The sequence below is a fragment of the Callorhinus ursinus genome, unplaced genomic scaffold (assembly GCF_003265705.2).
Source record: "Callorhinus ursinus isolate GAN/ISIS: 27379988/994484 unplaced genomic scaffold, GSC_fseal_2.0 scaffold3, whole genome shotgun sequence".
NCBI lineage: Eukaryota > Metazoa > Chordata > Mammalia > Carnivora > Otariidae > Callorhinus > Callorhinus ursinus.
This window is the reverse complement of record NW_027397065.1, coordinates 18,722,831-18,750,514: the sequence shown is the minus strand read 5'-3', so window position 1 is coordinate 18,750,514 and position 27,684 is coordinate 18,722,831. Positions and strand designations below refer to the sequence as shown.

Below are 27,684 nucleotides of genomic sequence, written 5' to 3'. Positions count from 1 at the left end.
AGGAAAATCTACTTCTTTGATTTTAAAAATAGGTCCTATGGAAAACCAAAATTGTAACAACTAATAGAATGTCTGGTTTGATGGGAGAAAAAAAGGCTCTGGGGTTAGGATATCAGGCGGGCATCCCACAAATGAATTCACTGGATCATTCCTAGGCAACAACCTCTTGAAACAAAGAAACTGTTTGACCCTTTTCCAGAGTTCAGTCGTTTAAAAGCATTGACTAAGACCTCAGATTGAGGCTGACTCAAATGATACTAATTCTCTCTCTCTCTCTCTTTTTTTTTTTTAGATTTTATTTTTAAGTTATCTCTATACCCAATGTGGGGCTTGAACTTTACAACCTGAAGATCAAGAGTCGCATGCTCTACCCACTGAGCCAGCCAGGTGCCCCTCTAGGATTTCTTTTTTTCCCTTCTTTTTTTTTTTTTTTTTAAAGATATCTCTTTAACTACTTTTGAGTTAAAAGATTAAAAGAAGGGGCACCTCGGTGGCGCAGTTAAACATCCCACTCTTGGTTTCAGCTCAGGTCCTGATCTCATGGTCATGGGACACGTCAGGCTCTGCTCAGCACTGAGTCTGCTTGGGATTCTCTCCCTCTTCCTCTGCTCCCTTCCCCTCCCCAACTCGTGCTCTCTCTCAAATAAATAAATAAATCTTTTTTTTTAAGTTTCAAAGGTGGCAGCCTAAATTAGTACATATATCAGCTAGGAACTGTATTAGCTGCAAGTAGGTGAACTCTTCTCGTGCCCAATATATAAACTCCAAAAGGTGAAAGAAGGTCAGGCTGTCCAAGGTTGGAAGAGTAACGTGAATGTCTTTGGGAACCCATGCTTCTAGTTTTCTCTTCTACCATCTTTGAGATGTGACTCTCAGTCTTAGGTTCACAATATGGCTGCCAGAGCCCATGCCACAAAAATCTATATTTCAGACAGAAAGAATGGGGAGGACAATAGATAAAAATACCTAGTAGCAGCTGAGTCTACCCAACAACTTTTAAAAGCCCAATAACTTCCACTTATATCTTTTTGACCAAAACTATATCACATGACTACTCCTTTCTTACAAGGAAGCTTGGGAAATGTGGTTTTGGTTTTGGTGGGTTTTTTATTAGCTTTACCTTTTTAGTTACTGTGATACTACTTGTCTTCTTACAATTAGGCAATAAGAATACAATCTTTTAAAAGACAAATTTATTAACCAAAAGTTTACCCAGTTAAAAATAATAATAAAAAATAATCTGAGGCATAAGGTAGGAAAAATAAGTTATTTTACATTTTATAGGCTTACTGTTTGAAGTTTTCTAAACTCATTTTGACTTTTTTTAGGCCCTGCAGATAGTAAATATAACCACAACAATAATAGTAACGTTATAAGTTATAAAGTGCTTAATACTTGCCAATAACTGTTTTAGGTACTTTACAAACATCTACTCATATAATTCTGAAAAGGGTCCTGGGTAGGGTCTTCCTCATTTTACAGATAGGAAACTGAGTACACAGAAGTTTAGTTACCTGCCAAAGTCACGTAACTATTAACTGGATTATGTGACCTAGTGTTTATTTGAGAAATTGCTGAATTAAAATGTTATATGAACTCAGAGTTAGTGTTAAATTCTGTTCTTCCATTTCCTTGCTGTATATGTATGTTTGGCAAGGCACTTAGCCTCCCAAAGCCTCTTATCTTTAAAATGGGGTTAATGAGAATTCATGATTGTTGTAAGGTATAATGACAGTAATGTAAAGCATCTAGTGTATTGACCAGTAGATAGTAAGGACTCAATAAATGGTAATTGCTATTTTAAATATGGTATGTATGCTTTTATATAGAATGGGTATGGTTCAATGAAAAAGGCAAGATTCAGATTCTTTTGAAACCTTTCAGTCAAGCTCAAATCCTGATCTCATGGTCATAAAATACGAATTTTAAAGTCAACTTTTATATATTTTTCAGATCAATGTTGAACTGTGTGGATTGTTTGGCACAAAGCAAATTGTAATTTCTCATACCTCCCAAACTGTTAATCCAACTGAAAGTACACCTAGCACAATCAAAGCATTTCTTTCTAAACACTGTGCTGACCACCCAAACAACTGGGATGATCACCTATCAGCCATTTCATTTGCCTTCAATGTAACTCACTTGGTATGTGTCTTTATAATTCTGTACTTTTGAGTTATGACTGTTTCTTGGCTACATAAATAATTTATTACAAATCATTTTCCATTTTCCTTAAAATAGGAGCCTTCTAAAAATACACCATATTTTCAAATGTTTAATCGCAATCCTTATATGCCTGAGACTTCAGATGTTCTTCATGAGGTGGATGGTGATGATACAAGTATGTTTGCCAAAATTTTAGGTGCAATTAAAGAAGCTGATAAAATAATGGAGAATAAGACAACTTCAGCAGGACAGGTGATTCTGTTTAATAGAAAACTCTATAATCTAAAAATCCATGAAGTAATTTTAAAATTTTCAGCATGCACACACACACACAGATGCACACACACATATGGTATAATACGATATACTAAGCCAAATTTTTTTCTGTTAAATTCTGCTTTTGTTTTGATTATGCAGTGTGCTTATTAGCTCTAAAATTCTGAGAGACAGTATTGGGAAAACTTTGTTCTTTGCAATCAAGTAGAGCTGAATTCATATTCCTGATTTTGTTGCTTTCCAGTGGTTTGATTTAGGCCAATTACTTAACCTTTCTCCATTTAACTTCTTTGTAAGGTTGGGGTAATGATACTAGTTTTGAAATACTACTTTCAGGATTAAATGGGATTCATTCGTGCTTTGTGTTAGTATCTCAGTAAGTAACCATCTTGTTATCTGCATTTACTTTCAAGAAACTACAGCTCTTTCATCCCTTTGTCCTCTCTTTTATTTTGCTCTTGTAGATGGAGAACAACAATCCTGATGAACTGAATAAAAGCAAAATCATTGTTAAAAAGAAACCAAAGCAATTAAATCCATTTCATTTAAAAGTGGGTCATGAAGTTTTAAGACAAAGGAAAAATTGGTGGAAGGACGGTCGTTTCCAGTCTGAATGGGTTGGACCTTGTGTCATAGACTATATTACAGAAAGTGGATGTGCTATTCTGAGAGACAACACTGGGACTCGACTTAAAAGACCTATCAAAATGTCCCACCTTAAGCCCTATGTAAGAGAGTCCAGTGAACAAGGTAAGCATCTGCCATTTCTTTACATTTTTACTTTGTGTGAATGAGGAGGGAAGTTAAAAATAATATAAGAATCCACCCCCAACCCAGCCAAAACCCTTCTCTTAGTTAGGTTTTACTAATATTTTATAAAATTATACCACATTTTATAAAAATGAGAAGGGAAAAGTCTTCTCATTTTTATAAAATGTGGTATAATTTTAGATCTCAGGTATTCTGTTTAATTAGAATGACTCTTCTGAAACTGTCAGGCTTGTAAGAGATCTTATTCTGATTTCTAGGGTACTTTTCACACATTGATGCCACAGTTCATGTAGGAGATGCTAGACCTGTTTCACAGAAGGAAGAATTATATCTTCTCAATTTTCACTTTCACAATATTTTGTCACTTTGTGTCTCGGTTTAACTTGAGAAAATATCAACTGAGATAAATGATACCAAAACCAAACATACTATCCAGAATTCTGTTGTGAGATAAATATACTAGGGAACTTTAAAAAAAGTGATTAATTTTTGGTGTTATGCCATAGTCAGGTCATGGTAGATGGAGGGGAGGGTGTAGGGTGCGGTGTAACCAGAATGCTATAAGGTGTTATAAGAAGAGGCGATAGCCTGAACAAGGTTATACTTGCCCCCAGATGTGGTTTTGAAATGTCAGAAGGATATTCTGATTTCTTTAACCCTTTCTTTCAGAGATTAAGAGATAAATGACGTTTTGCTGTGGCTTTCAGATTAAATCCCACTTAATGGAGACTGTTTTATTCTATCCTATTGTAATTGATCCCTAGAGTTTCTCTGGGGTGGTTAACTGAAAGGGAGTGAATTGGTACCTCAGCCAAGTTAATTTTGCTTTTCCTATAAAGAAAAATAAAGCATCAATAATACTTGAATATGAGTAACAATTAGTGAAAGATGAATTTAGTACGTTTTTAAACAACTGAGTTATTTAACAGGCATAAGTGAATATTACAAGAGCAACAGTAATAATATTTATACTTACCATATTTTTTTAGGATAAAAAAGCCCTTGGGGGCTGCTCAGTAAATAGCTCAACGTTGCTTCTGATCTGGATCAAAACTCTCAAGTTGAAAACTCTTCCTACCTTTCCTTCTGCTTGTGACAGCCTGATTGCTCTATTAGTAAACTTACCTTGGACTGTTCTAATTCTGAAAGCTCACAGTAGCTTAATTCTCTTTGTTGGAAGATCGGCACTTTCATTCCTTATATTTCTTCTCAGTACTGAGCTGACCTTTATGATTTCTGTCTTATGTAAGTTAAGTAGAAGAGAAAAAGATTATACAGGTACATGTTGTCCTTTCTTCTCTAGCAAGATTTTCTCTCTAACCTTAGCATTCAGGACTCAATGCCTTCTAATGTGTTAGCCTTCCTTAATTAATACAAAATTTACATTTAGAATGTTGCTGTATCAGGATTTACTTCAACATTTTGCAATTTGCTCTTGCCAGAGACTTTCACAGAAAGGAGGCCAAACATTTTGCTACTCCTGCATATTTCAGAATCCAACTGAGGAGAACAGTTTCTAAACAGAGGCAGTCTGATTTTTCCCTCATGCTTGAATTCTCTGCACATATTTCTTCCAGTAATATAAAGGAAATTATAATATTAGTACCAGTACATGTAAGAAACTGAGATAGATGGGTAAAGTTGTGTTTTCTTGTTAACCAAAGGAAGTGTGACGTGGCCATCCTGGAATCTTGTTCTTGATTACTATTTGTTCCTTATTTTGTATTTCTTTTCTTTGGAGAAATTCAAAATAAATGTGATTTCTGCCATCTTTTTCTTCAGTATCACATATTATCCTGAAAATCTTTGCCTCAGAACTGATTTTAAAGAATCCTTGAACTAAGTGTAAAGCAAACTAAATGCCTTTGAATGTCTTAAATCCTATTCTTTCATTTGACATAAATTTGGAAGAGGTATAGCCAAAAGAACTATGAATTTGTCTGTCTGTACTTGTCATTGCTACTCTTATACCAGCTGTGAGATCTCGTAGCTGTTTTAAAGACTCACTGTCCAAAGCAGATAAGGTTCTGTTGCCAACCACTTATCCACTCTTATCTAGAGCATAACTTAGAGGGAGCACATTCAGTACTAGGTCTACAGTATTTCTCTCTGCTATTTTAAGCAGGCCTATGTCATTTTGTGTAGTTCAATGCCAGGTACTTTTTTAAGACTAATTATTTTAGTAAGTTTTAGGACATACCATCATATCTCTTTGTAATCATAATGTTCCCTTCTGAAAAGAAAAATATTACTGACTCATTATTCTGTCTAATAAAGATTTTGAGTAGTTTTATTGTTTTGTTTTGGATAGGAGTTGTGATAGATTTCTGTCTGCTGATTGCCCTTGACAGTTTCTGAGATGGTTTTCCTTATTTTATAAGTTTCCTATTGATACCATAACAAATTATCATAAATTTAATGGTTTAAAACAGGTCTTACAGTTCTATAGCTTAGAATTCCAACATAGATAGGTCTTACTGAGCTAAAATCAGGCATTGGTAGGGCTGTGTTCCTTTCTGGAGGCCCTAAAAAAGAACCTGTTCCCTTGCCTTTTCCAACTTTTAGGGGCGGCCCACACTGCTTGGCTTGTGGTCTCCTGCCTCTGTCTTCAAAGCCAGCAATGACAGCTAGAGTCCTCCTCACATCACAGTCACTGCAGCCTTCTCTCTTCTTCCCCCTTCTACAGTTAAAAGACCCTTGTTGTTGGGCCCACCTGAATAATGCAGGATAATCTCCCTGTTTTAGGGTCAGCTGGTTATCAACCTTATTCCATCACTTCTCTAATTCTCCTTTGTCATGTAAGGTAATGCATTTCCAGGGAGTTTTAGTACCTGGACATCTTTAGGGGCCCATTATTCTCCCTACCACAATTATGGTGTGCATTCATGAAACAAAATAAATCTTAGTTCTTTATTATTAAGCCCATGGTTTTTACTTTATTATTAATATAATTATCCAAAGAGCCTTCCTTTGGACTCTTAGTTGTATAATCTTTAAACTGAGAGTCATTCAGTTCTCTGTTGTTAGTATTGGTTATCTATTATAGTGACAATTATTTACTATCAAATAACAGTTATTTGTTGCTTTGTCATAAGAAAGGATGGGTATACTAGTGTGGCAATACATTCTAATAGTTTTAGGATTATCAGGCTATGTATAGAATTAGTCTGGTCACCTCTTTTCAGAATAAGAAAATTTAGTATTCAAAAACCGTGTACTTTTCTTTATGTTTGATGAAATAAATTAATCTGAATCACTCTGACTTTTCTGAGACTTTAATTTTAACCTATTTTTCTCCTTAGAGAAATTAAAAAATTTATTTCTTAATTTCATTTTTTTACTCCTTAAAACTACATAAGGAAAAGCAAGTCAAAATGGCTGATAACACCTTACCTTCGTTTGTAAAAACCTAAAGACTTAATTATTCAGCCTGGTCAAAACTGAAATAATGCTTTCATCAAACAAATATCATAATGATAATTAAATTAATAGAATGAAAAAATAAGCTTATTATGTAATATGACTGAGTAGAAAAATGCTTTAATATGGTATGTTTACCTCTCTCTCTGTCTAGGGGGCAAAATTTATCTTGTTCTTTTTCATATCCCTAATTCAGGATTATCTTACATCAGTACTGACCAACAGATAGTAATATAATTTTAAGTTTCCTAGTAGCCATGTTAAAGGACAAAGAAATAGGTGAAAATAATTTTAATAATATATTTGATATAACCTAGTTAGTGTATTTGATTATTATTTAATCATATGTGTAGGGTCTCAAAAGTCTCTTTCCTGATAATTTTTGGTAATTTGTTTGGATGTTAAAGAGCATTTCTGTTGGCTCCAGTAGATTTAGACCATAATAGGAGTTGAAACACATTTGACCTTTCTGAATGAATGAGAATTTGGGGGCTTTTTTCCTACACAAACAAGGCTTGAAATCTCCAGAATAATTTTCCATTGCATATAAAGTGATTTGTTTAGAATTTGCCAGGTGTAGTTCTTGTTCTCTACAGTTTTATTACAATAGGTACTTTTTTTTAAATAGGTACATTAAAATTTATCACTCATTTAAAAGAGAAGTATGTGTATTATATAAAGACATATACACATATATAGATATATGAAACATAGAAGCTCTCCTCTTAAAAACAAGTGAGGTTGATAAAGTCCATTTGTTTCAAAGTCTAGTGTAACTAAGAGGTGCTTAAGCTCAAGGTCTGTGAATGCATTTCCAGGGCATCAAAGTGGCAACTTCTAAGAGCTTTGTGTCTATGCATATTTCCCCATTGGTACATATTTACTGGACATATTTTTCCACAAGAGACTTGCTTTATCTGTATGGAAAAAAAATTTTGAGACTGGAAACTTCCTTGATCAAAGATTTTTGTAAGGATCTTTGGAAATACCTTTAAATCTATGGTATCTGCTGTCACCGATACTTTGCAGCATTGTGCAAGCCTTGAAATATGGAATTCCCATGGCTTATTTGAAAAATTTCATTAGCAATACTTTTATCATACCTAACCTTTTAAAGTTCTCTTACATATTAGTGTCTAGCTTCCTCCAGTATTACGAACCTAAAAGTGAACTTTGATGTTGAACCTCCTGCAACGCATCCTAAAAGTGTTTCAAATGCATTGGTCATGCTTTTGCTCCTTCTTGCTGCTCTTAGGCAATAACACTTCTCATGAGTTATTTGGTTTTTGTCTTTCAGAATTGTTCTCTTGTCCAGTAATTTATCCCATGCTAACATAAAAATCAGTTATCCATACTTTTGTTTTCATCATAAATATGTATATCTTACCATCTTTTTCAATCTAATTACTACTTTTGCATGAATAAGAATTGGTGGGGTAAAACTTGGAAAAACCTCTCAAAACTAAAATACCAAGTATACTTTGCCTAATGAAGAACAAAATGTGCAAAACTAAACGTCCATACAAACCCAAGTCCACTTAGGCCATCTGTGGGTAGAGAGCAGCATGGCTTTGATCTTTTTAAGTTTTTAAATCAAAAGTTCTTAAGTGTGTAAACTTACGGGATTGGAATAGGTTCAGTGAGCTTTTCACATAGTACGAGAATGGGTAGAATAGGATCGTGTTCCAGGGTTTATTAGGAAATTTATCTGCTCTGAGAAACTTCCCTTGATTTCTGATCTAATGGGCAATTAATCTTCCTTTTGCTATTTCTTGAACTTAAAATTTGAGGGCTCTTTAAGCTATTAAAATCTTAAAGAGAATCATTAATGTTTTGGGAGAAAATCCAGAAAGAGAAGGCAGGGGTCCAGGAGTTAATCATCTATGGTGGAAGAGTTCCTTGTTGTAATGAATTAAAGTATCACGTAGGGAGGAATCCTTTTATATACATTAACCTTTTTTTATAAAGATGCTACTGCTTTGCCATCTGTTTAACATTCATATTAAGCATTTTTTTTTCCTGATAGTGATGATAAATTTGCTCAAAATAGAATAAAATGCTGACAAGGGAAATTCTTTTTCGGTATTTCAGTATGAATTTAGCTCCACCTTAAAAGTTCATGAGCATTTTGGTATTAAATTGTCTTAAATAAGCTAAGCATTTTAAATTGCCTACTTACATATAAGCCCGATGCTAGTAACTTCATCTTTATTTTAGTTTATAATTTCATATTATAAACAACTCAGTATTGTCCTAATTACAAACAACGTGACATTGTCCTAATATGGATTCTATGAAGATTAAAGTTACAATAAGGATTTAATTTGTTAAATATCTTTCAATATCCCATTAATTGACTCAGGAGTGCCTTGCAAAAGTATTTTAAACCTGTCATCAAAAATAGAGGTTTATAACTTTGCTTTTAATCTTTACCATAATCTTCAGCTGCTTCTTACCCCCTCACACATACCTGCCAAAGACAGATCAAGGGAACAGGAAAAGTTGGCTCTTTTATTTATTTATTTTTAAAGATTTTATTTATTTGACAGAGAGACAGTGAGAGGGAACACCAGCGGGGTGAGTGGGAGAGGGAGAAGCAGGCCTCCCGCTGAGGCAGAGCAGGGAGCCTGATGCGGGGCTCGATCCCAGGACCCTGAGATCATGACCCGAGCTGAAGGCAGCCGCTTAACCAGCTGAGCTACCCAGGCGCCCCAGAGTTGGCTCTTTTAAAATCTTTGGTCTTTCCTGAACTCTATATATATATGAACTGTCAAATGTATATATCATTTTATTCATCCTTTGACATGTATATTTATTTAGTAGATAAGAGAACCCATCAGAAGTTAATCTTAGAGTTAGTTTTTGTTACTTGGGATTTTGTCCTCATTTAACATTGTTTAATTTTAAAATGATGTTTAATTGTAATTCTAAAAGGTGAACTTACGATGTTTCTTCTTTCAGACAGTCTTTATCTCTTACAAGGTTCAGTAGTGGCAGATCATGACTACATTGGATTGCCTGAAATTCCAGTTGGAGCATACCAAGCAAATATTCTGGTAGAAGATGCAGCTATTGGCGTAGTCGATAATGAATTACTAACATCAAGCAAAGATCGTGAACTATTAGAATTTAGAAATGCCAAAATCTCTCCATTGATAGAAGATCATAGTACTCTTGAAAAGCAGACTTTCAGTCTGTTGGACTCTTCAAACCAAGTCCTTGAGTACTTAAGTTAGTAAATACCAAAATTCATGTAAAGTGCTTGGTTAGAAAGTGTAACTCCTTGAATCTTTATCTTTTCCATTTAAAAAAAAGTTGTATAGAAGTGTCTTAACACGCTCTGAATGACTAAATCCTGAAGGTTTATTTTATAACTATTAATTTATCTAAACTTGTGTCATGTTTGAACGTCAGTACATATATGTAAAGGCAAAGGAAGCATATAATATATGGAATTCACTTTTTCTTATGAAAATAGACTAGGCAAAGCATGATTGCTTCTTAGGAAGGAAACTAAATTCCAGCTCAAGACTATCAGATCTTTCTCTGGTATTGGTACCATGTTTTCAGTTTAATTTGGGGGGGGAATATTTCTCCCCTTTAAAAAATAAGTTTGAACTGCCTAGAATGGGATTAATAAATATTTATTCAACTATAACAATGAATTAAGTGAAACTTGTTTGTGTCATTGGAACTTTTAAAAATACTATTGTAGGAAAGAATTTAGAGTTGTTTAATGGGCTCTTATAGGACATTGATAATTTCACCTTCTAGGCTCAGAATTCGTATCTGAATCTATATATTGGTTTGAAAACATTTGTGCATTTCCATAACATATATTAAAGTCAAAAGTACCTATTAATAAAATTTTTTTTCTGTAGTCGAGTAAATACTAATGATAAAATAAGTACTATCAGAGATTTTAAACTATAAGCTCTATGATATTTATAACTTTATTCAACAAATATTTGTTATAAAGCACTTTGATACTGTGGGAAAGTTAAAGGATGAGTTAGATGTGTGTCTTATCTTCATAAGGGGCTTACAGTCTGGTAAGGATTATAGACCATATAAGCCATGTATAACAAGTTACAAATTACACGCTAAATTCCATTAGAGAAATACAAATAATATACCTAGGGAGTCAAAAAAAAGAGACGTTACTTCTAAATAGGAAACTTAGATTTATGCTTAAAAGGATCATTTGAGTTTGACCTTGAAGATGCACAGGATGTGATGAGAGAGTACAAAAGAATTAGAGGAAGAAAAATGAACAGAAACAGAAAAATACTGTAGTGATTCACAGAAAGCTTTTTGTTGTCTGCAGTGCCTCAGGTGTAAGGTGAAGTAGTAAGGTATGGGAAAATAAAGCTGAAAAGGGAAGCAGGAAACCTTGTGGAGGACTTTGAATACTGTTATGAATTGAATTGTGCACCTCCAGATTCCTGTGTTGAAGTCCTAAACTAGTACTTCATAATGTAACTTCATTTGCAAGTAAGGTTATTACAGATGTAAACATTAGTTAAGATGAGGTTATATTGGAGTAGAATGGGGTCCTAATCTAATATGACTGATGTCCTTATAAAAGGAAGAAATTTGGACATAGACTCAAGGACAATACCATGTGAAGAGGAAGGCAGGGATTGGGGTTATTCTTCTACAAGCCAAGGAATGCCAAAGATTACCATCAAACCACCTGGAACTAAGGAAGAGGCATAGAACGGATTCTTCCTACAGCCTTCAGAAGGAATCATCCCTTGTCAACATCTTCATCTCAGATTTGTAGCTCCCAGAACTGTGAGGCAATAAATAACCTTTTTTATAAGCAACCCAGTTTGTGGTACTTTGTTATGACAGCCCTAGCAAAGTAATACAATACCTAGCTAAATTATTTTTTATTTTCTGAGGGTTTTTGAAGGTTTTTGTTTGGTTTTCGGTTTTGTTTTTTACTACTTTTTTTTTTTTTTTAATGTAAGCTCTACACCCAACATGGGGCTTGAACTCAATACCCCAAATGAAGAGAGTCGCATGCTCCACCAACTGAGCCAGCCAGGAGCCTCAATTGAAAGTTTTTGTATAGGGAAGTGTCATTATCAGAACTACATTTTAGGAAGTTTAATCTGGCAGCTAATAGATTAGAGGAAAAGAAAAGAATGGGGATTGGTTGATAACAATTTTATAGTGATGACGAGTAATGGAAACCTAAACTATGCTGGTAGCATTATTAATGAATAGAGCATACCTTAAGATCTACAGAATATCTCACATTTTATGTATCAACCATACTGAACAGTGATAGGATACTGAAAATGGAAACCTGAGATATTGCAATTACTCATTTAAGAAGAAAGACTAAATTGTGTTTAATATAGGCTGAAGGATAAATGATTGGAGGAAAAAAATACCAATCTGGGGCTTTATTTTATACCATAGACCCAAGTAAATTCCAGGTAGGATTCCAGAAAGAAACCTTAAGAAAGCATAGTGTCCCAAATGGTGATATCTGTCATGTTCCCATCAGCAGACCAAAGTTCATGATGGAGTCATATTGGACCCTCAATGGTAAATATAATTGGTGAAGTGTCCTTTTCTTAGCTTAAATGAAGTGACTTTCCTTCAATAATCATCTCATTCAAAATCAGCCTCTTTTTCATTATAAGAAGGTGATTAGTAATGAGTCTTTTATAATTACAATTTCTAAGCACTTTTAAAAAACCCTGCCTCAAATAGTTTCTGATCAAACAGATCTTTATCCTGTGTGTATGGATCATGGTGTGCTATGCTATGCCGTGTCTAGGGACCACCCCCAAATCTTAGTGACTAAACACAATGAAACTTTATTTCTTAGCCATATTCTTGGTTCATTAAGGGCTTGGTTCCATTTGTATCCTCCAAGATGCAGGCTGATAGAGCCTCACCTTGTAATACACCAGCCACCATGGCAAGGGGAGAACGTGGTGAACCCAGCACTAGCTATGAAAAGACTTGCTGTCACATTATGTACAAACCTTCCTACTCAAATTACAGTGGTCAAACCTAGTCATAATCTGCTAACAGGTACAGGTTTCTTTCTGTGGCAATGGTACAAAAGTATTAAAGTTAGTGATGTTAGTTGCATAACTGAAAATACTAAAATCCTCTGAACTGTACACTATAAAAGGGTGAATTTTATGATATGAGAATTACACCTCAATAAAATTATTATAAAAAGAGTAGAAACCAGAGCTCAAAAAAAATGCTAGCCACATAGCCACACCTAGCACCAAAGGATAGGTAAGTACAGTCCTATATTCCTGGAAGGAGAAAAACCGAAATAGTGGTAGATAACTATAATAGCTGCTGTACTTACCTTTGTTTACAAATTCTATCGTAGGCCATTTTGATGAATCATTTTTACTTCCTGATAGCCAATACAAGCTATTCAAATAAGCTGCTGATTTTGTTACTGAAATCTCGGGATTCTAATGTAGAGATTCCAAGTACAGATTGTAAGTAAGCAAATACACACCACAAAAAAATCAACAAATTACATACATACACAGTCTTGTCTCTAATGTTTGCAGGGCCCTGTCAGTGAAAATGGAGGTCCACATCCCATATGTGTAAATAATCAGAAGTTATAAATGGCACTAACAAGCTGCTCCTACCTTGACAAAGATGCCTTCTTAAGGTCCCCAGAATTCTTGGACTCCTCAAGCCCTGCACTAATGAGTGGCAAAGCAGGGAGAGATGGACTCCGAGAGCCCTCCTTGTCCCAAGGACAGCCTATCCCAGCTCCTGCAGATGCATTGCCTGAGCAGTCCAGACCTTTGGAACGTGCTCGCCAGCTTCATCTGCCCTCCTAGGACGGACCAGGAAGGCCTTGGAAGAGGTTCTCCAGGTGAGAAGGGGCATGTCCCTGGGCTCTGTGGTCTTCTTGCCCTGTAGGGAGGGACATATGCTAGAGGGGGACAGAGCCTAGCCCTCAAGCAAATCCTCTTGCCTGGATTTCAGGGAGGTTTTCTATAAGTATATAGTAAAATTTTTACAGAATTCCAGAAATGTCTTTATGAGGTTTTGTATGCTACCTTGTGGTATACTTTTATGAACACATAAAAACATATAGTAGAAAATGGAGATGCTGAGGGCGCCTGGGTGGCTCAGTCGGTTAAGCGTCTGCCTTAGGCTCAGGTCATGGTCCCGGGATCGAGTCCCACATGGGGTTCCCTGCTCAGCGGGGAGTCTGCTTCTCCCTCTACCTCTGCTGCTCTCTCTCTCTCTGTCAAATAAATAAATAAAATCTTTAAAAAAAATGGAGATGCTGAGCTACAATAAAAGAGAAATATATATATATGCATATATATATATATTTTAAAGATTTTATTTATTTATTTGACAGATCACAAGTAGGAAGACAGGCAGGCAGAGGGAGAGGGAGAGGCAGGCTCCCCGCTGAGCACAGAGTCTGATGCGGGGCTCGATCCCAGGACCCTGGGATCATGACCTGAGCCAAAGGCAGACGCTTAACCAACTGAGCCACCCAGGCACCCCAAAAGAGAAATATATTTTAAATGAGAATAATATCTTGGCTTGAAAAGTTATTTTTAAATATGATTAACTTTTCCAGTGTAAAATTTTCTTATGTGACTGTCTAAAAAAAAAAGCAACTCGCTAAGATATATAAAAGAAAACTTAATATTATTTAGCTATGGGATTCATTCATGCACTCAAAAAAGATATGTATTAAATGCCTGCTCTACTCCAAGTACTGTTCTGGCACTGAGGTTATATTAATGAGAAACAAAAATCCCTACCCTCCTAGAGCTTACATTCCAATAGGAAAGTAAAGTAGTACCCATAGTTCTTTTTTTTTTTTAATTTTTTTTTAAAGATTTTATTTATTTGAGAGAGAGAGAGAACGAGAGATAGAAAGCACGAGAAGGAAGAGGGTCAGAGGGAGAAGCAGACTCCCCGCCGAGCAGGGAGCCCGATGCGGGACTCGATCCCGGGACTCCAGGATCATGACCTGAGCCGAAGGTAGTCGCTCAACCAACTGAGCCACCCAGGCGCCCAGTACCCATAGTTCTTAATGAATACATTTCTTTACTTACATCCAATCTTAAAATCTCATTGGTAGCCTTCTGCACAGACATCTTGTTGGGATCCCTATGTTAAGCCTTAAAAAAAAAGTAAGTATTCTGCTTATTTTTGACTGTATAGAAAGTTGTAACAGTGTTTTGTTCACACATCTAAAAAGGACTGTGCCACTTCCAGTGGGAGTTTCTAACCAGTATAATCAGTAATTAAAAGAAAAAATAAGCATTTAAAAAGCAAACTTATTTCATTTTTTTTCTTTTTTTTTTTTAATTTTTTTTTTAAAGATTTTATTTATTTATTCATGAGAGACAGAGGAGGAGAGAGAGAGAGAGAAGCAGAGGGAGAAGCAGGCTCCCAAGGAGCAGGGAGCCTGATGCGGGACTCGATCCCAGGACCCTGGGATCATGACCTGAGCCGAAGGCAGACGCTTAACCATCTGAGCCACCCAGGTGCCCCAAAAGCAAACTTATTTCAAACTTTTGTTTTCTACAAGTGCTTTTATTATTAGTGGGAAATGCTAGCCTTGTGCAGTGTTAACAATTAATGTTAAGCAGGCAAAGATCAATTCAGTGCCATGAAATTAAAAAGTACCTAAACTGGTAGCTTGCCCTGAGCTTGAGGCCCAGGCCAAATGACTCTTTTGCTTCCTCTAATCAGTCCCTCAGTGTTCTCCTCACCCCCTTTCTTCCTTATGCCCATTAATGCTACTTCCTTTGTGTACTCACCCACAACTTGTTTAGAAGTTAAGTGGCACTGGGACCAGGGGACTTCCAATTTCTGACCACCTCATTGTTCAAACTTTGAAGGTCCTTGTGAGGAACACACAGGAAAGCCAATTCCTTGGCTGGGTGGGTAGCTGGAGGAGACCAGATAGCCAATGACAACTTCATTCCTCTCCCCTATATCTCAGTGAAGCCTCTGTTAGTTCTGAAATGTCTCAGGAATTGAAGTGGAGAATGGAGGAGAAACTAAAGGAAAGGGCATCTGACTTTAATCCTTCCCCTGTACCATTTTCATATAGTGATGGAGAGAAAAATATTAAATGGAATGGTTCTCTTTCTCTAATACCACGTTTTTCTATTGCATCATAATACAAAATCTATAGTCTCTGAGCTTCTGAGCAGTATTTTGTTCTAGGTTTTGCTCTTTTTATTTAGAATTTCATCCTTACAAATATATACATATACATTTTTCAATTTTATGTGGTAAATAAACAATGATTGTAGTGGTGGTTTATGTGACTTGGTCATAGCTAGAAGTAAATCAGTGGCAAATCTGCCTAGGCTTTCAGAATAGGACCTAAAATCAGACCTCTGTTAAGCCATACTCATCACAAATTATGTTTAATAATCACTAATATTACCTGAGGTAATATGTTATGGTTTGAAGAGGTAATGGCTTCTTTTTATGTAATGTTAAAAACCCATAAAATCCTGTGCTTGCTTCAGCAGCACACATACTAAAAACCCATAAAATCCAGAAAATATATAAATATATTAAAAACTCATAATTCAAAAAAATTAAAAAAAATAAAAACTCTTATAATTCAACATACAAAATGACAATTTAAAAATGTGCAGAGGGGGGCACCTGGGTGACACAGTGGGTTAAGCGTCTGCCTTTGGCTCAGGTCATGATCCCAGGGTCCTGGGATCGAGTCCCACATCGGGCTCCCCTGCTCTGCAGGGAACCTGCTTCTTCCTCTCCCTCCGCCTGCCACTCCCCCTGCTGTGCATTCTCTCTCTGTCAAATAAATAAAATCTTTAAAAAAAAAATGTGCAGAGGACTCGATTATGCATTTCTCCAAAGATATACAAATGGCCAGAAAGCACAGGAAAAGATGCTCAACATCATTAGTAATTAGGGAAAAGCAAATCAAAACCACAATGAGATACCACATCACATCTAGAATGACTGGAATATTTTTTAATGGAAAATAGCAAGTATTGATTAGAATGTAGACAAATTGGAACCCTTGTACATTGCTGATAGGAAGGTAAAATGATGCAGTCGTGGGGAAAACAGTTTGGCTGTTCTTCAAAAAGCTAGACGAATTACCATATGACCCAATAATTTCACTCCTAGGTATATAACCAAAGGAACTGAAAGCTGGGACTGGAAGAGATATTTGTACACCAGTGTTTATTGCAGCATTATTCACAATGGCCAAAAGGTGGAAACAACCCAAGTGTCCATCAACCAGTGAATGGATAAACAAAATGCAGTATATACATATGATGGAATATTATTTAGCTATCAAAAGGAATGGAGTTCTGAATAATGCTACTTCATCGACCGTTGAAGGCATTATTCTAAATGAAAGAAGCCAAACAAAAAGGACAAATATTGTATGATTTCACTTAATGAAATTTAAGAATAGGCAAATTTATAGAGACAGTAGATTAGTAGTTAACAGGGCCTAGGGGAGGGGGAAAGGAGAGTTAATGGTTATTGATTACAAAGTTTCTATTTGAAGTGACGAAACGTTGGAAATAGTGGTGATGGTTGCACAGCATTGTGAATGTAATTAATGTCACTGAATGGTAGACTTCAAATGGTTAAAATGGCAACTTCTATATTATATATATTTTACCATAATTTACTGTAAAGTTAGTGATATACCAAAAATAATTAAAGTATTCACTTTAACTCGGTAAATTATATGCTATGTGAATTACATCTCATTAAAGCTGTTTTAAAAAATTTGTGGGATGCAGCTCAAATTGTCCTTAGAGGAAAATTTATGACTTATGTGCTTATATTGGAAAAAAAATAAGGGTTATAAAGTAATGAGTTAAGCATCTAATTTAATGTGATATAAAAAAGAACAAGTGAATAAGCCTAAAGAAAATAGAACGATTGAAATCATGAGGATAATAGAAATTAATGGAATAGAAAATGAACATATAATGACATGAACTGAGGCAAGATTTAGCAATTCTACTAAGAAAAAATAAATTAGGGAATTTATAAATAAACAATACTGTGAGGTAAAAAGGGTCAGAACCTGGTATGAGGCATATATTTAAAATATAGAGGATATTACAACTTTGTTTCAATAAACTTGAAACCTTAAAATGGATAAATTCGAAAAAATTTAACTGGCAAAAGTGATTCAAGGGCGCCTGGATGGCTCAGATGGTTAAGCGTCTGCCTTCAGCTCAGGTCATGATCCCAGGGTCCTGGGATTGGGTCCCGCATTGGGCTCCCTGCTCAGAGGGGATCCTGCTTCTCCCTCTGCCTCTCTCTCTCTCTCTCTCTCTGTCTCTCACGAATAATAAAATCTTAAAAATAAGTGATTCAAAAAGAAATAATAAGCCAGATGATTTTACCAAACATAACAAAATTTAAAGAACACACAATATTACATCTTACACAAATTATTCAGTCTAGAAACAGAAAGAATACTCCTTAAATCTTGGCATGAGGGTGGCATAATCATAATAAAATCTGAAAAGGACAGAATGAGAAAGGAAAATAACAGGTTATTCTCTCACAAATACAGCAACTGATGAATCACTGAACTGTACCTCTGAAATTAATAATACACTATATGTTAGTTAATTGAATTAAAATAAAATTTAAAAAATAAAAATAAATACAAAGACCTAAAAGAATTAAAAACTGAATACAGTGACATATAACAATATGCATTATGACCAATTGGGTAGATCCCAAAAATCTGGTTGATTTAGTGTTGGAAAAGCAATTTGTATAATTAATGGCTGCATTTCTAAGAGGCATGGCAAGAAAGAGATGAAACAAAAAATAGTTATAACTGAAGGAAATTTAAGGAACAGTTTAAAGAAGGATTAATGGACATCCCTTTGGTGACCAATAATAGCCAGGAACCTCTAGGAATGAAAGGGCAAGGAGAGGAAATGCTTAGTGAGAGATGGAATTATGGAAGAGGGTTTAACCATCAGTATTTGTAGCCATAGAAGAATGCATCTTCTGTCAGAACCATAACAAGTCAGTACTGTCACCAATGAGGGCTACCACTCTCCCATCTCCTGCTATTGCCTCTCATTTGTCAGCCTCTGTGAAAAGCCAGTGGCAAGGGAGCTTGGGGATACAAGCAGTAAAAATAAGCCTTGTAGGGAATAGAGCAGTAAAGGACAAGGAATGGATTTGGGGTGTTCACTTTGAGAATAACCTGCTAAACAATATGATCAGAGGTAAAAAGGAAAGTTGTATAATCTCTAGTTGGCAAACTTCTGCAAAAGGCTAAATAGATAGTAAATATTTTTAGCTTTGCAGGCCATAGAACTACACATTTTTGCCATTGTAGTGTGAAAACAGCCATATGTACTAAACAAGTGTGTGTGGCTGTTTTCCAATAAAGCTTTATATTAAAAAAAAATATGGGCAGGATTTGAACTTTGGGGACACTAGTTTTAGACCCTGGATCTAGTATATGCAGAAAAAATATTTGCTGAATATTAACACCTATTTGAAATTTAAACGACAGCAACAAGAAACTCTTGGCAAACTCAAAAGAACATTTCCTTATCCTGATACAATATATGTTATTAAGAAAAAAAGCCCATAGTAAGCTTTATACTTAATGAAGAAAACATTGAAATTATTCTCTTTAAGATCATGAACAAGACAGGTATTGTATTGTATTGTATTGTATTGTATTGTATTGTATTGTATTGTATTGTATTGTATTAGGTGCTCTAGCCAGTATATTAGGGCAAGAAAAAAGAAAACTCATAAGGATTACAAAGAAAACTAGTATTTGCAATAGAAATCATTGTCCATATAAAGAATTAATATAAATCAATATGAAAAAGACAACCTAATATAAAAATGGGCAAAAGTCTTGAACAGGTACTTCATAGGAGAGAAAAGTGAACATGAGTAGCCCCTGCAAATATCTTTTGTTTGCCCCTACATACCAACTTCACATTCTTCACCCCGTGCTCTGTCCAGGATCCTGGCAACAGCAGAGTTCCCATTCCCTTTGACTTCCAGTTGGATTTAGCCAATAGGGACTCCTGACAGAAGATCAGAAGGAGGGAGGAGAATGAAGTTGAGATATTTTTTCTCCTTGATCACTTCCTCACTCTAGCTGTTTCTTTTAACCAAAGGTTCCTGCTTTGTAAAGCTATTCTATGTTTTTAGTAACCTTTTCCTCCTCTTGTCCTTTTGGGTCTAGGAGTGGAAATAACTCTATTGTGGACAGACTGGGTTCTCCTACACTCCATGCACATCTTTGTACTTAGTTCCTTTGATTATCCTAACTTGTCATTTGTTCCCTTTTGGAATCCTGATACAGTCGATCAACATCCTAAAGATGCTCAGTCTCATTAATAGCCATAAAAAATGCAGGTCAAAACCATTATTAAAGATGATTTAAAACCTACCATATTGGGAATAATTAAAAACATCAGCAAGGATATAGAGCAGATAATACAGTTATACATAATTGGTGAGTGTATCAATTGAAACAACTATTTTGGAAAAACAATTTAGCATTATGTAGTGAAGCTGAAGATGCACAAGTCTATAATCCAGCAATTCTGTGCCAAGAGCTATGTTCAAGAGTATTTATAAGAGGATTTATTTTTTTTTGTAATAGCAAAACATTGGAAACACCATAGATATCCATCAATAGAATGGATAAATAAATTGTGACATATTCATACAATAGAATACTAAATGGCAGTGAAAATGAGTAAGTTAGTTACAGCTACATAAAAAAAAAGGCATGGATTAAGTCAGAAACACATTAGGGAGCAGAAAAATCAACATAGAAGAAGGTGACACATGGGCAAAGTTTTGAATGAAATGAGAAAAGGAGCCATATGTATACCTGGGGGAAGAACATTCCAGAGAAAAGAAATAGCAAGTGCAAAGATGCTGCAGTGGTTCTGTGTCTGGTGTTTTGAGGAATAAGAAGGGGCCCAGGAGACCTAGAACAGAGTAAAGGGGAGTATAGCAGGAGATCACAGAGAGTAGGGGGTAGAATAAATTCTTTCCGCCCATGTAGGCCATTGTATGAACTCTGTTTTTAGTTTTTATTTTTTTTTATTTTTAAAGATTTTATTTATTTGACAGTGAGAGACACGGCAAGAGAGGAAACATCAGCAGGAGGAGTGGGAGAGGGAGAAGCAGGCTTCCCACAGAGCAGGGAGCCCAATGCAAGGCTCCATCCCAGGATCCTGGGATCATGACCTGAGCCGAAGGCAGAGGCTTAACCGACTGAGCCACCCAAGTGCCCCTGTTTTTAGTTTAATATGGGAGTTCTCTGAAAGTGTTTGAGAAAAGTGACATTATCTGACTTATTATTTTTTTAGATAATCACTCTGGAAGATGGAATGGGAATGGGCAAAGAAAGCACATTGGAATACTGGTTATGAGGTTGTTGTAGTAATTCAGGGGAGAGATGATGATGGCACTGATAGCAGTAGAGGTAGTGAGAAATGGTTAGTATTGGTTATATTTTGAAGGTAAATGGGATTTGCTGACACTGGAAATAGCTGTTTAGAGGAAGAAGGGAATCTATGGGGACTCTAAACTTTTTAGACTTACAGGACTGGAAGCTACTGAGATGAGGAAGACTAGGAAGAACAGGTTTGGGGAAGAAAAAAGATGTTCAGTTGAAACATGTTGAGTTCAAAATGCTTGTTATACGTTCAAGTAAATCTGTTGGGTAGATATTTGGATATGAGTCTGGAGTTCAGGGAATAGAATTCAGCATTCATTTATGCACAGTTCAGAATTCTCCAGAATACAACTTTAATTCATACGTGTCCCTTTGGAGAGGCCAAGACGTTCTCTTTGCTACAGAGATCTGTACTTGCCATTTACCTGCCACATTTCTTGTTAGTCATTGCTGAGGTAGCCATCCAAAGCATCTGGTGACTGATTCTACATACTCTGTGGCATTATTTATATTACCTGGCCAATCAAACAGATGCTCAAGCAAGGTTCCTAGCTTTATGAATGATGGTAGCTGAGCATTTGGCCCCTTTCTGCCTTTTGATGGATATAGCTACAATAAAGGAGCTACAGATAAAGCATGCAAGTTCTCAAGATCTCATTCTCTCTTTTTTTTTTTAAAGATTTTATTTATTTATTTGAGAGAGAGAATGAGATAGAGAGAGCATGAGACAGGGGAGGGTCAGAGGGAGAAGCAGACTCCCTGCTGAGCAGGGAGCCCGATGCGGGACACGATCCCGGGACTCCAGGATCATGACCTGAGCCGAAGGCAGTCGCTTAACCAACTGAGCCACCCAGGGGCCCCCCAAGATCTCATTCTCATTGGCCAGTAGCAACTCAATGAGACAGAACATTAGTCTCTGCAGGAACGTATTATTTTGCAATCACATAGCACTTTGTCTTTGCTAAGGAATTTACAATCCAGTGTAATTTATATAGAATATCACTTTCCTATTTTTACCTGAGCTTTCAGTTTGAAAATTAGAGAACTTTTTTTTTTCCAGAATGAGAATGAGAAATTCTTAGGAATATGTCCTGTCCTACCTCACAAACTTGAAGTTATTAGCCTTTAATTCTTAATCTTTTGAATTCTGGTCAGTTCAAAGTCTTAGCATAGTATATAATTTTACTAACATACCTAAATTGCCAGGGTCATTGGGATACAGGGCTTTGCTGAAGCAATATGACATTTTAGTTCACTCAGAGAAGAATCTGTGTTTGGCTCCAGCAGTAAAGAGTTTTATTCCAACTGTAATGAAAGACTGGTCACGTGTAAGCAGGGAAGACAGAATGGGCACTGAAGGTAGTGAAGGAGTAGAAAGCTGAATGTTTTCTGTTCTCTTCCCACATCTGTTCAGTTCTTTCCATAGCTAGCTTCACATCTCTCCCCTCTGGGAGGCCTTCTGTCTTTTAGGTTTTGAATGTCACAGACTGAGGCTCCCTGAGCTGAGGAATCCAAAGTAGGCAGTGGATCTATCTGATGGTGAGATTGGGGGCTGGGGGGGGGCACAGCAAGAGGACAGGGACAGCACCAGGCAGAGAAATTCTGCTGTGGGACACAGACTTCCACACACAACAAAGATGTTCCCATATCTGTGGGCCTGTACCTAAGCAAGGAAGGCAGTGTTGCAGGACACCTTGGGGCAGGGTAGAGAGCTGGCCTAAGCAGGACATCTGAAGGGCATTTTCACCAGTGTGAAGCTAGGGAATTCATTAGTGAGGCCCCTGGTGGGGGTAGGAATGATTCATTATTTGAAGGAGCTATGACTCTGTTTTGGAAGACAAGAAGCCATTTCTACATGGCCCAGCTGTGACTGGGAGTTTTCAGGCTTTGAGGATGGCTGTGGTTTACCAGGCTTGAATATAATTGTGTGTGTGTGTGTGTGTGTGTGTGTGTGTAAAATTAACATACCATAAAATTCACTCACTTAAAGTGAAAATTCAGTGGTTTTTAGTATTCATAGAGTTATGATTTTAATCATTTAATGCAGGAAATTTAATTGTAAACAACTTGAAACCAGCCATGCTGCCAGCCACACTCTGGTATTCTTCCACAGAATCCATGCCTACCTCTTCCTCATCTTTCTCCAGAGCTGCCAGGTTCTCCTGGGCCTCAGAGACCTCTCCTTCCTACATGCCTTCCCCCATTTACAATGTATAAATGTTCATTTTGCCTTCGTGAGATCAAACTTATGGTTCAGGCAGGCTAAGACCTCAGCCATGGCATGGTGTTGCTCAGTATGTACACACTTTGTTGCTCTTTGGCCAGGTCTCCCCTGGGGATGACAATTGGAGAGCTGATAGTTGATGGCCACTTTAAATCTAGTTGGACAACATCCACACACTGGGAGGTGCACTTCATCCTGATGCTGGTAAAGGCTGTGTTGACATTGGTGTATCCCCCCCCAACACCCCGATACCACATGCTGCAAACCATATACTTGCTGTGGCAAGGGTCATACTTGGCCATTTGACTGGCTGGTTTGAAGCAGGCATTGGTGATCTTGGCCGCAGACAGCTGCTCATCATAGGCCTTAGCTGAGATGCTTGGGAGTAGGTGGCCCAGGGAAAGTGGATATGGGGGTATGGGGCCAGGTTGATTAGGAATTCTGTCAAATTCACATTCAGGGTACTGTCAAATTGTGGAGAGGTGGTCATGGTGGACACAATCTGCCAATCAAATGATTGAGAGTGGTATGTATGATATCCAGGTTGCGTTGACATATGTCATAGATGGCTTCCTGGGTGACCATGAAGGCACAGTGAGAATGATCCAGGGTCATGTGGGTGATCAGGAAGGAATTGTAGGGCTCCACCATTGCTGTGGAAACCCGGAGGACCGGCAAATTTGAGTTTGGACTTCTTGCCATAGACCACCAAGAACTGTTTCATGAGCAGGGGCACAAACCCAGAGCTGGTGCTGCCCCCAAAGCTGTGGAAGATGAGCAAGTCCCATAGCCCTGTACATGGATCTGCCAGTTTTCAGATCCAGTCCAGGTCAACAGTCTCCTTGCCAATGATGTAATGGCCTTTGGCATCATTATTGCCTGTGTCTTCTTTCCCAAGGATCAATACCAAGCACCCATTTTTTTCCTTTTTACTTTTCTGAACCTAATTTTAATTTTCTCTTATTTCTTAAAATGGCAATAGGTTAACGAAATATGCAAATGATTTTGAGTGACATTATATATGTTTATTTTTGCCTCCTTAACTGCTCATATAAAAAAAAGTAACTAAACAATTTCATGGTTTCTGTTCTTTGGTTCGAGAATAGTGACTCCATTGGCAGAGGACATGGATACTGTCAGTGATACCTGATGTTACAGATCTTTTCAAATACCTGGGTGCTTGGCATGATGTGGACATGAAAACTGGATGACTGGCAGCATTTTAAATTATTCTTCTTAAAGACACAGCCATCATTCACTGAATAGCCCCTTTTATGAGTGTGCAAATCCATGCAAATTTTTACTGTTTTACCACCAGATGTCAGCCATTCACTACACTGGTAATAACTACCCTGAAGAACTCTTTATGAGAAATCTATGTGGATGTCACCTTCATCTCTCCTTCCCTCTCTCACCCCTTCCTGCTATGACTGTCAGTCTGTCTTTCGATCAATTATCAGTTGACCTATTATTTATTTATTTACTTATAATGCATATTTATTCTAATCTATCTAAATAATGAAAGGGATACACTAGATATTTTAAGAAAACGAACACAATATAGGGTTTCAATATTGTCATATGCAGTGTGAAAATGACACTAAAATGTTTTCTAAACTTTGGTCTGGAATTCAGGCTCTTTTCCACCCAGGAACTTTGGGACCAATGCAATTATTTTGCAGCCTTTGTTTCAGAACACACTTTCAACTGTCACCCAGAACTTTGCTTTTTGGAATTATTAGATTCTTGTTGTTACTCTGCAATTATATCTTTACTGGAAGTGTTATTAACTATATATTGAACAAACTATGCAATATTTGATTTTTAGAGAAGCTCTAAGGTGGTTAAAAAGCTAATTAACTATGGAAGAACTATGCAGAAAGAATTTTCTCCTACCAACAACTTCCATTTAATTTTTTTCTATTAAATGCCTTTTTGAGCATTAACATATACCTCCTATGTTCCCTGACTACAAACTTTATCAGGTGCCTGGCTCTACTTTCATCACCAAGCTTAATACAATGAATGTATGCTTTCTTCCCCTCAATATTGTGAGCTATTTGAGTTTTGGGAGCTTAGCGGGTATCTACTGGTAAATGATTTTTATTCTTTAAACTTATATTACAGCTAACCTATAGTGGATTGTTGGTTACCTCCTCAGCAACCATTTTCTCCTATCTCTCTTTCCTATCTGAATTTTGTTTAGGTGTCTAGCACTTCTTTTTGGAGCCATGGAACTTAGGGAAAGTTCATTCCACCAAGCTTCAAGCATGGGCCTGAGTGGTGTAAAAATAATCCCATACCCTTTGCTAATAGCTCAGAAATTACCATGGCCATAGGAGGTCTAAGGAAAACTTTCCTCACTCCTAAAAGAGTGGAATACAAGGACTGATGGATATATCTTTGCAAATCTATTGTTATTTCTGAAAAAGAAAACACTATTGTTCTTGTATTTCTGAATCTTTTTGTGGGGGGTGATATAGATACAGGGAAAGTAGGGGAGGCTCTCTCAAATTTTCAGACACCTACCAGAGACACTTTCATATCACATAGAAAGAACATTCTAGAGTATGAACCAACATAGAGGAAAACAGCTGAAGGCAAGACAGAGAGAGAGAGAGATCTGATGTTATTTTTTGTGTCCCTAGGTCCTCTTTAATGAGACGATGAACCAATAAATTTCTTTCTTATTTTACACAATTATACTCAGTGAGATAAGAATTTTGATAGGGGACAACTGTTAGGCATCTGGGAAAATGTCTAGAAGCTGGAAAGACAGTAAGAACATGGCCATTTGAGAAAGAAATCAAATGTGGCTTCTTGGAGTGAGGATGATGAGGTGACTTGGGGTGGGCGTGGGGGGGGCTATGATGAGGCTGGAGAAGTTAGCAGCCCCTGGGGCCAGAAGTCTTAGTGGTGTTCACCATGCTTTTCCAAGCTGAAACAAAATTCAGAGCCTTAGTGAAATTCTTAAAGATTTCTGTGAATTTTATGACTGTTGGGAAATATAATAAATTAGACTTCATCACAATTAAAAACCCTTTGAAAAACAAGGTTCAGAGAATGAAAAGCTATAACTCATATACTGGGATAAAATATTTACAAATCATGGCGCCTGGGTGGCTCAGTCAGTTAAGCTTCTGACTCCTGATTTTGGCTCAGGTCATGAGATTGAACCCCACCCAGCACGGAATCTGCTTGTCCCTCTCCCTCTGCTCCTCCCCCAACTCGCTCTCTTGCGTTCTCTCTCAAATACATAAGTAAGTAAAATCTTAAAAAAAAAGACTTTTAAAAAATATTTGCAGATCAAATATCTGATAAGGGACATTTATCATGTATATATATATATATGATAACTATATATATATACATATATAGTATTATTTTACATATAAATAACACCCCATTTTCTAAGAATTTGGACTAACGAGATTTTTTTACAAGTATAATTTGTTTTCTTTGTCTTATTCAATAATTATTTTTTACTTTTACTAACAGTCGAGTAAATTCATATGCAATAAAATGAAGTATATCAAATGTAGTTAAATCCAAATTACTCCTAATGGTTTTGAAACCCTTCTTGTTGAGCCAGCTTGGCTTTCCAGCCCTTCCACCGCTGCACCTCTAAACTACCCTGAGCTGTAGCCATATTGCTAATCCCCTAATATGACCAGCATTGTCCCTCAGTTCTCCTCTCTCTTACTCAAATATCACTTTCTTTATGAAAACTCTGTTCTTCTGTCAGAAGTTTGATAGCATTTTGCATGTGTTCCTCTTATGCCTTATACTGCAATTATTGGTGGGCTTATTCTAGTTCCCTTGCTAGCTTACAAACCCTCAAAGGCAAGACTATGCCTTTTTTATCTTTGCATTTTGCACATACCGAAGCTTAATCAGTCTGTTGAATGAATCCTTTCCCTTTCCATTTATTTAATTTTTATTGGATTACCCGGGTACACACTTTCTGACAGATGTGAGAATCATAGTAACATTTTTAGGAAAGGAACCATTCCTTTTTAATGAAGACCAGACAATTCTCAGAACAAGGCCCTAGAAATTTGAAATTCTTAAAGATTTCTGTGACTTCTGGGAAAGATAATGATGTAAGAGAAAGTAAATGGAAAAAATCAAATTTCCAGGAATTAAATAAACCTAAAGAGGCTTTGCGATTAGTAAAACTAGACTGGCCAATGCCTTTCTTTGGTTCTTACTTAAAAAAAAAAAATTATCTATAAATGTATGTGATAGGGTATGGAGCCAGAGATTACATTTCTGTTTTTCTCTTCTTTTAATAAGAAAAAAGAGGAAACGATGTACACACCACTACAGTGTAAATCCCAGGAGAGCTGGGATATTG

The 27,684-nt window shown here is 36.6% G+C and overlaps 1 protein-coding gene across 6 annotated transcripts in view; it reads left to right on the top strand.

The window, feature by feature from the left end:
• The window catches only part of GIN1 (gypsy retrotransposon integrase 1), a 92,105-nt gene that overhangs the window by 16,639 nt on the left and 47,782 nt on the right, over positions 1-27,684 (top strand). For 3 of the 6 annotated variants that reach the window (XR_012376965.1, XR_003207012.2, XR_003207011.2), the window contains exons 5-7: positions 1,954-2,145; positions 2,242-2,418; positions 2,907-3,192. Coding sequence is in view for 2 of the 6 variants with exons in the window: in XM_025866850.2 (XP_025722635.2) it covers positions 1,954-2,145; positions 2,242-2,418; positions 2,907-3,192; positions 9,595-9,869 (930 nt within the window). In the remaining 4 variants the exon portion in view is untranslated. Of the gene's footprint in view, positions 1-1,953; positions 2,146-2,241; positions 2,419-2,906; positions 3,193-9,594; positions 11,463-13,196; positions 13,514-16,794; positions 17,311-27,684 lie in introns of those variants that run through there. The other 3 variants (XM_025866850.2, XM_025866853.2, XR_012376967.1) reach the window with 2 other exon arrangements.